General features: G+C 45.5%; 1 protein-coding gene across 1 annotated transcript in view; it reads left to right on the forward strand.

Annotated features, from left to right (window-relative positions):
• LOC309500700 (uncharacterized protein) overlaps positions 1-8,661 on the forward strand; it is a 10,786-nt gene extending 2,125 nt beyond the window's left edge. Inside the window, exon 2 of the mRNA XM_082172393.1 lies at positions 5,559-8,661. Coding sequence (XP_082028519.1) covers positions 5,559-6,406 — 848 coding nt within the window. The 3' untranslated portion in view covers positions 6,407-8,661. The remainder of the gene's footprint in view (positions 1-5,558) is intronic.
• The last annotated feature ends 2,587 nt before the right edge of the window (positions 8,662-11,248 follow it).

Raw genomic sequence — 11,248 nt, forward strand, 5'->3', positions numbered from 1 at the left:
TATAAAGATATTTCTCAAAGCACACACACACAGGCCTATTGCAATCACTTGTACAAACTGAATAATAAAACAAGTTTAAATGGGTACATTTTCTATAAATATTAGTCTTCGTTTTCTTTTCTGACATTGCCTACTCCAGTTCTTGTTAAAACACGCAAATTCTGTGCATTTTGGGCACTTTTTTGTGAAACCCTATTTAGGCTATTTTGTCCATCAAAAGTGTGCTTTCCCTTTAATTGAGCGTGAGCAGGTCACTGAGTGCAGCAAATAGACACGACGCCGAAACGCGCGCTTCACTGCTCGCGACGCTCCTGCTTGACGCTCACGCGCTGCTCCTGCTCCCGTTGTGATTAACATGTACGCCGGAAAAAAATACACGCTTGCGGTCTGAACGGACGTAATTCACGAGGTTTCTTACATGTGTGTTCCGCGTGCACGTGTGATGCTGATGATGCGCGATGTTAATCATGCGGCGCCCGAGTGCATTTGACCGGCATAAAATCGGTATTTATCACGTGAAAATCGGCCAATTCCGGTCACCAGCCGATCAATCGGTGCATCTCTACATCTCTACTTATATCCCACCTCTCCGCCAATCACTGGAATTAGAGACAGGTGTTAATTATCATGTACCTGACCTCATTATCCCTGCTCGTCTCCACACTCGTTCTCCCGCTGCAGACTTCTCATTCCCACGCCCCCCTCGCCACAACATCCCCCCCCCCCCCCCCACACCATTTCTAGAGAGCAAGTCGCCATCTACGCCTCTGACATGTGGACCACCTTGAACTTAAATGGCTGTTAAGCTAAATGCTAACGGTTATCCACGCGTTGGAGTCCTTCATACAGTGGAGCCACTAGAGGGGCGAATGGTCCGAACAGAGATTGAATTCCCATCCCAGTAGGTAATAACGGAGGGTGAGGATGGCCAAACACTCTTTTCCAATGATGCTGTATCTGGTCTCTCTGTTTGAGAGCTTTGGACTCAGATTCAGCCCTGGCCCGCCGCTGACAGAGCAACCTTTACCTCGGGCCTGTTGGCACAGCTCTGTCCACTGGACCGGATCTGGTGCTTCCTTTTAAGTGAGATCAGTCAGCGGGCTGGTGAGCGCAGAATAATTAGGAATAAATATCTCCTATAATATCCCACCATCACCAGCAACTGTCTCACCTCCTTTTTGGTTTTGGGACTTGGGCAGGCTGCAATTGCAGCAGTCTTATCAATTTGGGGACGCACCTGCCCATGTCCCAAGTGAAAGCCCAGATAACGTACCTCCACACGCCCAATTGCACACTTCCGCTGGTTCGCTGTGAGTCCAGCTATCTTGAGGACAGCGCGCAGATGTTGCATATGCCAATCATGACTTTATATGATAATGTTGTCAAGGTAGGCAGTGGCATCCGCGGAATGAGGTCCATGAGCCGGTGAAAGGTGGCGGGAGCCCCGAACAACCCGAACGAAAGAGTAATAAAATGGTGTAATCTGTGCATTGTGAAGGCTATTTTTCTTTGGATAATGGAGATAAGGGGATCTGCCAGTACCTTTTTGTTAAGTGTCGAGATAATCCAGTGTCGATCCGGTGTTTTGTTAATCCAGTGTCGAGTAAAAGCAAACCGAACCTAACCGATCAAGCAGCTCATCAACTCAGGGCATTGGAAAAGCGTCAAATTCCATATGGGAAACGGACAGAGCCGTCCGTTTGGGTACCAAAACTATCGGGCTATGCTATGCAATTCTTCTATTACTCTAAACTCTAGCATGGCCTTTAATTCGTTCTATACCACTTTTTTCTTGTGTTCATGTAAACTATAGGGATGGCTGTGTGCCACTTCCCCGGGGATTGTTTCAATATGGTGCTGTATGAGGTCTTTGCGACCAGGCAGGGGTGAAAACATCAGCAAAATCTGCTTGCAACTTTGCTAAATCTGTGAGCTTCAGCGGCGAGAGGTGATCTCCCCCGGAGCAAGCGGTTTGGTTTTGACAGCTGCTGCTGGCCCGAGATCTTCCTCTGTCGGAATGGCTGTTGCTAACTCAACCAACCTCACCTCATTCCAGCCTTTTAAAAGATTGAGATGATCAATTTGACATGAATCACCCCTGTCTGTTCATCTTACCTCATAATCGAGATCCCCAACTTCCCAACCATGCAACCACAAAAGTTCCTTGCCTTAGAACTTAGATCTAGATGCTGTTGCGTTCCTCTGTTGTACAGCCGACTTTGTCTGTCCAGTGCCGGGAGCAAATTCTCCATGGAGAGCCGCCCAATGTGTGGAGTTTTGCTCAGCGGTCCATGACATACTGTATTTCACTACAGCTGTTTGAAGGCCCCTCCTCCCAAGCCTCTTTAAAGCCAAGCACACCAAGCCAACGGGCAGCCATCGGGCAGCGTCAGGCTGTTTATGAGCCTCGGCTGACTTAGTTTTTTTTTTTTCGGTGTGTTCCGCACCTTCGGATCTAGGGCTTGTTCACACCGTTGGCTCTAGTCGGATGATGTCAGTTTTTTTTGGGCTGATTAAACATGTATAATCGGCGTCGGGCCGTTGGTGAGAATTAGAACTCTGATACCCCTTTTCCACCAACAAGAACCGTTTGCTGGTTCAGAGCTAGAGCTATTGCCAGTTCGGAGTTGATTCGACTGACGAGCTTACTAAGAACCGGTTTGCGTTTCCACCGGCCAGAGAGCCACAACAGAGCTATATCTTACGTCACTGCATACGTATCATGTTGCCCAGCAACGCTAGTCCGGCAGCGCCAAACACAAACACACCAGACTTGTTCGAGATGCATCGGCTTCTTGCAGAACGATCAGCACATGAAATCAAAGCACTGCGAAAGCGATCAAAAAGCACAAGGAGTCGTATGATCTCCAAATACTCCCGCAGCTCTGATCGGTCCACGCTGCTCTGATGCATCTCGAACAAGGCATCAACAATAATAGACGTTGCGTTACTATGGATGCTCATGGGTTTGTGAAAATAAATCGGCATCCAAACACGGCGAATCCAACGCGTTCGTGCAGCTCGCCGTAACTTACATAGACGGATATTATAATCGAGCTGCTATTAGCTCGACTAGCTGCTATTTAAAAATGGCGGTCACAAGTTTCTCTTCAGTCTTGTTGGCCACGATAACCCCGCCCCAGCCTCTGACGCAAGCGGTTCTTTCTTGGCTCCGTTCTAGACCCTGCAATGATTTGGTGCTACTTGAGAACCAGTTTTACTGGTTCGGAGCTGGTGCTTTGGCTGTGGAAAAACAAAGAACCGATTTGAAACTAGGCGCTGGCTCCGGACCAGCACCAGCTCTACCTTGGTGGAAAAGGGGTATGATTGGCTGTTCGGTTTAGCAAACAAGTCAGTGCACGAGAATAAGAGGAAAAGTGATGAGAACAAGCAAAAAAAGTCATGACAGCACAGACGAATGCTGTTCTAATTTTACGTAATATTACCTGAGCATTCTTTTACCAATATTTTCACAATGAATGAATTAATGAATGAATGAGGCATTTATATAGCGCTTTCATATGTACTACTGTACACCAAAAGCGCTTTACAATCATATCAGGGGATCTCTTCTCAACCACCACCAGTGTGCAGCATCCACTTGGATGATGCGACGGCAGCCACAGTACAACGGCGCCAGTGCGCTCACCACACACCAGCTATAGGTGGAGAGAGAAGAGAGAGTGATAGAGCCAATTCAATGTAAGGGGATTATTAGGAGGCCATGACTGGTAAGGGCCAATGGGTGGAATGTGGCCAGGACACCGGGGTTACACCCCTACTCTTTACGAGAAATGCCATGGGATTTTTAATGACCACAGAGAGTCAGGACCTCGGTTTTACGTCTCATCCGAAGGACAATAACATGAGTGGAGGGGAATAAAGAACGTGATCTGCATGATTGATATTCAAAACGGTATGCAAGCACTGCTTTGTTTATGGTTTGTATATCTGCAGTCTTAGTTTTACTTTCCCTTTTTGAATGGCAAATATATCTGCTTAAATCTGCTTTCGAATATCATGTCACACCCCCACCAAAGCCTCACATGTACCCCCCTTAATACTCACAGGTATTTGGTTCAGCCCAGTTTGATCGGGGTCAGCCCACAGGGAGTCGGGGACCCGGATCAACGTTCCAACCTCCATTACTGGACACCAGTTCCTAGAAATGACCCGGGTCCCCACATCTCCGGCAGGCCCTCTCGTGTCGCAGATCTAGCCCCCTGGAAAAAACGACCGTAGGCGTGCTACTTCGTTACCTGGGAGCAGGAATAGAACGGGAGAGCGGTTGGAGAGAGAGAGATTAGGGAGGGACATGCCGACCCCGGGGCCAGCATTAGATGATCCTCAGCCAGCTGGATGGCATGATCCAGTGATGCCAGGCAGTGGCACTGGACCCACTCAGCCGTTCCTCTTGGAAGCCGAGCAATGAACTGCTCCAGTGCCACCAGATCAGCCACTTCCTAGACGTCGCTTGTTTCGGCTATCAGCCACTTGCGGCAAGCGTCCCGGAGCTGTCAGGCCATGACAAAAGGCCAGCTCCACTGAGAGGAAGCGCTGACAGTGTTGTTAAGGGAAGCGACCGACCTGTTTAAGGATGATCTGCTTTAGATCGTCATAGGCCAGGAGGTTCGCTACAGGTACCTGTTGCTCTGCCACCTGTGCCTCCCCGGACAGCAATGGGATCAGGCGCACCGGCCATTGGGTGCGTGCCCACCGACATGCCTCTTATTTCAAAGAGGTCCACAAACTCCTTTGGGTGGTCCTGTGGACCCATCTTCGCCAGCGGGACGTGGGCAACGGTGGGGGGTTCGTCCGAGGTGAACTCCTGGCTGAGTAACCTCCGGATGACCCACTGGTCTTCTTCATGCGCTTGGACCAGCAGGTGGAAGCGATCCTCTTGTTCCATCCTGAGGTCCATCAGTGCCTGATGTTGAATTCGATGAAGACTGGCGAGTGACTTAACCGGGTCCGCAAGCGGCGTTGGCTGAGCTGGCCTCATGGCTTGACTTCTTCGTCTCGAGAGAACGTTCACAGATAGAAATTTCGAAGTCTGAGTGGCGTGCAAACAGTCTTTATTCACTCCCAAAGTCAAAAATTGAAAATAAACTTTGTCGGCACACTTCCTTGTATAATCACAACATAAACAGTCCAAACACAATCAGTGCAAGAGTCTCTCTCTCCCTGTCCCAGGTCTGTGGGGCGCTTATATCCCACCTCTCCGCCAATCACTGGAATTAGAGACTAGTTAATTATCATGTACCTGACCTCATTATCTCCGCTCGTCTCCACACTCGTTCCCCTACTGCAGACTTCTCATTCCCACGCCCCCCTCACCACAACACCCTTCTCTGATACATCCATTATGTTCTCTGTTTACGAACAATAAACATCAAACTATTTTTGCATCAGGTAATATGGTTCATATTGTAGCAGCTTGATGTATTAACATGAAATTCAACTAATACTGACATACTTATAGATTTTAGACCTGTTACTATTTGTTTTGTTGTAGAATTTGAATTAAAACCTCATATTGACATATGACTTCTCGACAGGTGTAACGGCTCATTCGCGGGAAGCTCAGACTGATCATCACAGCCAGGAAAAGGTTGTTGTGAAGAATCTCTCGGAGGAGAAACCTCACTTTTCACAGCAGCTGAAACAAGAAGAGTCTATGATGCCGCTGAAGGAACCGAAGGAAGAGGAGCTCAGCAGACTGGAGTTTGAGATGAAGATCGAACAGGTGGAAGAACATGTGGATCAGAAACTGAATCAAGTTCAGGCAAAGCAGAAGTTTAAAGGACAAAACCGCTGCCATGACGGAAACACTCGTTTATGGTGTTCAGGGAAAGCGTTTGACCATCCGAAAAGTGTTATGGAGTCAGAACAACATTCCCATAATTTTACAGATCCATATGTGATGGAGGATTCGATTACTGCGTCGACTCAGTCTGGTTTATTGGCTGTTCTGCAGAACGAGAGTGTTGGTGTTGCAGACATTGAGTACGACTTGGATCTTCAGGATTCCTATAGAAGCTCACCCAGCACGAGCGAGTCTGACTCGACACCGTTCAACACACTCCCATCCTCACATTCAAGCTCGTGTTTGCCCAAAACTCTGAATGCCGGCAAGCACACAGGCCCCAAACCCTTCCGATGTGAGGAGTGCGGGAAAGGCTTCCCACAGAGGGGGCGGCTATTAACACACAAACTAGTGCACATGGACGAAAAACCCTTCCAATGTGAAGAGTGCGGGAAAGGCTTCACACAGAGGAAGCGTCTTTTAACACACAGACTAGTGCACACGGGTGAGAAACCCTTCCGCTGTCAGCTGTGCGGTAAGACCTTTTCCAGACAGGACAGCTGTCTCCGACACATGCGATTGCACAGCGGACAGAGGTGATGAACTTGGACACGACCACACACACACAAGGTTTTTCATATCATGTCTCAAAATGAGATTTCTTAGAATTGTTACTGTGTTGATATTAGCTTCTGTTGCATATCGTCGTTAAGGCCTTGTGGCAATCAGGACGAGGCCGAGGGCTGTGAGAGAACGGCACGAAGCCGATGGCATGATTGCTGATGAGCTTCACCGGCCCGACGCACCGGTCTCGTATGTCTCACGGAGGAGCAGAAGCATAAAAGGAGGAGCGACGACAGTGAAGGACGAGAGAGGACAGGCCTGGATTTATGTTTCTGTTTTATTATGTGTGGCAGAGTCCTGCATGGGTTCGGCACCCGCGGGTCGGACACGGGCTAAACACGGGTTTAAAACAATCCCATGCGAACGTAAAAATATATGCATACAGGCCCGGGGTGGGTAATCGGGAGAATTCCCGGTGGGCCGCTTCACTTTGGGCCGGTCGAGGATTTTTTTTTATATATTTTTTTTTATATTTGTCACGTTAGTTACATTAGGCTACACACTTTCCGCATTCTGACACCGCAGCGCGCATGGGTTGTACCATGAGAGGGAGTTCTCCCCTCCCATAGAGTTGGTTGGGTCCATAGCCCATCTTTTCTAAAACGTTTTCTCAGGTAGGCTACCGCGGCACCGCCGGTGCCTACCGATAGCTGGGCCGGCCCTATGGCTGCAAATCAATGACAAAATAAACGGAGCGCACAACTGATGCTGGCGTGCGCAGTAAATGACATTCGCGAGAGGATAACAGATCTACACGCGAGGAAGCGGGAACTCGCGAGCTCATTCAAACCCCAAGGGCGCCCGTATGACATCTCCTCTGGGCACGCGCGCGCGCATGATCATTCCCCACGCTCTCGCGCTTGATCTCCTGCTTTTGCTCGCTCGAACACTTTTATTTTTGGCAGTCGATGGGCGGGACTTACTGTTTTAATAACCTCAAATGTCATTAGGTATCACGTTTTTTGATTAAAAAAGCTTTATTTTTGAATATTTTTAAATACAAATAAATCTGTAAACATTAGTTCAATATGCCTCTTTGTGGAAGAGTGGGATACATTTCAAATGCTTTCTTTCTTTCTTTCTTTCTTTCTGCTTTTGTTAATTTATCAACCTACCCATGTGGAATAGTGGAACATTTTTTGTTAACTTCTCAGCTTAAGTGAATTATTATTTAACCTTTACATTATTTGTTGAACCATGTTATTAATAAAAACTACACAATAGTAAGAGCTGAACTGTTGCTTCATTTATCCAATTTGGAAAAAGTGCTAATTTGGAATTCCACCATGGAAAAAGAGGGCCGGTCTTGGGCCTGAAACTCCCGGGCTGAAATGTGGCCCCACTCCGGCCCTGTATGCATATCTACAAAAATATGCCTGTATTTCAAGTTGATCAAATAATTTAAAATCCACATCAGTTTATTTGTGCCCACGCCCTCCCAGGAGTCTCTATACCTACTTTCACTTTTAAAAATTCATCATAACGTCGAGGTGGATGCTGAGGACTTGAAGAAAAGAATAGCTAGTGGAGATGGTAAAGTTGTCGACAATACGTCATCAAAAATCAAGTCCAGTGTGTGGGAGAAATTTGGAGTTATCTGAAGAAAACAATATTGTGAAAGGCTTTGCTGCATTTCGTGTTGGATAGCCGCAAATGTGGAACTTCATCGCTGAGGAAGCACGCAGATAACTGTGGTAACAAAGCAGTTCTATCGAAGAGTATTTTTCAAATTTAACACTGTATGTGTGGTGTGCAGGGCGTGTTTGAACCCAAAATTGTCAGATTTAGGCTAGAAGAAATTGCGTGGCAGATATAGTGTTGTAGCCGCGTCTGTTCGATTGGTAAAATGCTATAAGGCTACTCAGTTTTGTGGTAACGTTAGCCATGTTCATCATGTACCGGCCTTTTGACAGCTTCGGGTGTTAATGGTCGTGTAATAACTTCTCTATGACCTGGAAATAAACATTTTTGTAAGTGTGTCTATAATGTGATAGTCTAAACTGGTTTTATTTCGGGTGGTCGGTTTATTTTAAGCGGGTCGGGTGCGGATTTTAATTAGTGCTGCTGTCGGAAAACGGGTCGGGTGCGGCTTTAAGCACTGCGGGTACGGGCGGGTGCGGATTTACAAAATCGGACCCGTGCAGGACTCTGATGTGTGGCGGCAGTCATCCGTAAGGGGTCTTTCGCTTTGTATTTGTTTATTTTATTTAATAAAGTGTGTGTTAAACATTCGCTGCTTCCCGCCTCTCATTGGTTCTTGCTGAAGCTCAAACGTGCTGCGTAACACGAGAATGAACCTCACTGGTTCTCTCACTTCAAGTAAACATGCTTGAGCTTCCATTTATCATATCTGATGTGTGCATAGATTTACATTTACATTTAGTCATTTAGCACATTGGTTCCCAACAGGGGGGTCGCGGCCCACAAGGGGGCCTCAGCGAGCTCTGTGGGGGGGTCCCGTCATATTTTGAAAAGTTTTGAGCAATTTGCATTAAATAAAAGTCCTTAACTTTTTTCTGTTCAAAATGTATATAATGAGCGAGTTCATCATGAATCCATTTTCCAAACCGTGTTTTTGTCTTATCCTGAATCACAATGGTACACCTATAATAAGTGATTACATTGGGACTATTTTACCCTGGTTCGGATCGCTGGCGCTGCGGAGTAGCCCAGTACCTGCGTGACTCGTCATAGACGCACACAGAGAGAGAAGTAGTTCCGGCTACAATGTTCTTCCGAAAGACGCATTATTCTGTTAATAAACGCATGTTTATTATCGCTCGCTATAGCGCCAAAAGCCTAAAAATAAAGCCTCACATTGATAAAGCCTCACAAATAACATGCAAGTATTGAGGCCCCAGACAGAAGTCATTTAGTAATAGCCTATATTCATTCTTTTTTTACCTACACACTCTACACACTCTATCAGTGAATACTGATATTTTTGTTATTGCATTTAAAAAAGGGCAAATTTATAGGCTACTCCTAGGCTTACATTTTTAAATTACAAAGGGCCTACTAATGTTTTTGTTATTGTATTTTCAATATTATAGGCTATTATTTGTGCATAAACATATCTGTTTATAGTAAACATACCGTTTGTTTGAAAACATAATATTTTGTCATCCTTGCTGCAAGCTTACAAGAGCGAAAATATCATTAAATGTGAAGGGGGGCCCTAAAATATTTTCTTGGGAAAAAGGGGGTCTCAGACAAAAAAAGGTTGGGAACCACTGCTCCATAAGACAGTTATCTGAGAGGGTTTATTCACTGTCCAGTGCAATGGAAACAAATAGACATTACAAAGTCTTGTACTTTCTTTCCTTTGGAAAGTTAGAAAATGTCCACTTACTGCACATATTTCAGCACCACTTTCTTGGGGACAGATACAAGTGTATTATGTAAAAGTGTTTTATGTAAAAGTGCACAAAAGAGGAAAACACAATGTCATTACAATGAACTACACTCGGGAAAAATGTGATCAATAACTCATGGCAAAATATTTTTACATTAACATAAGTTTATCAGTTTTCACTTTCACAAGTCAAAGCAATTCATCATTACTCATCATTAAGATTTAACCGTTGAAATGACTATACGGCCTTAATTTAAAGCAGCAAAAATTATTTTACAGTGTAGGCTAAGATCTTTTCTTTCTTTTTTTCTCAGCCTTTTTCTTGGTTGCTTTTATAAACAGACAACCATTTATTTAACAGTGCCTTTTATAAAAGAGACTATAATATAACAAAAAATTACCATTATGTAGAATATTTTTGTACTCCACTTTTGTTTGTTCCCATGTTCTAGTGTGGTGACTCTGACATTACAATGAACAAAGTAATTATGCAATTATTCAAATACAAAAATATAGGCTAATAAGTGATAAAAACATCTAACATGGCCACTTCTAACGGATTTAAATTGTCTGCTACTTTTTGCCAGCCCTCTCTCCTGGCTTTTGCAGACTTTGAGGTGTTCCCTGGCGTTTTGATTAAACATTAAAATTCCGAATAAACTTCGACTGTTCTTGCTCTGCTGAGGAGAAAAACTGAGCCCGCTCTTTGGCCACGCTGAACAGCCAATAGCAGCGTTGCTGATCAATGTTTCTACTATCGATACATATCCCCTTTTAACCCAGCGCATGAACGCGCAATTATCTCAGATAACTCAATCCAGCGATACTAATCCTATCCGGCAAGTGTGTTTGAAGAACCGAGTTAGCCAGATCATGATTAGCACGATGATATCATCTTGGATGTGTCATTTGATCTCGGATGTAATAAGCAACGTATGAAGAACGGGCCCCTGGAGCGTGTTATTTGTTTTGCAAAAATTCACGCTCCTGGTTCTTCTGGTCCAATCAGCGCTGGGCTGTGTGAGATCTGACTGTCAATCACAGTTCGTGCACACAGAGAACCCCTCCCCTGCGCATGTTACAACATCACATGCACACGCCTGAAGTTCGCAGATGTGTTGGATTGTACAAAGCGTGATGGCGGAGAGAAAATCTACAAACAGGCTTCCAATTCCTCGGTTATTGCTATCTATGGGTAGATTAGCCAGGGCAGCCTACCTCCGAGTCCATGGTGTTGATCGATGCTGAAGAGACGGAGGCGTTCACAGAAAATGGGTGCTCGCTGGTAGTGGGGGAGGGGCATGAGGGTTTTAAACATTTCTCAATCTACCAGACTTGCCGACTGCAGCTTTAAGAGACTCGATCACTTTATACTGTACGATAAACATATTTTATGCACATATACACATTCATGCTCTTCTGGCTGGACTTCCAGCATGTGCAACCAAACCCCTACAGATGAT

The sequence above is a fragment of the Leuciscus leuciscus genome, assembly GCF_965113295.1.
Source record: "Leuciscus leuciscus genome assembly, chromosome: 6".
Lineage (NCBI taxonomy): Eukaryota > Metazoa > Chordata > Actinopteri > Cypriniformes > Leuciscidae > Leuciscus > Leuciscus leuciscus.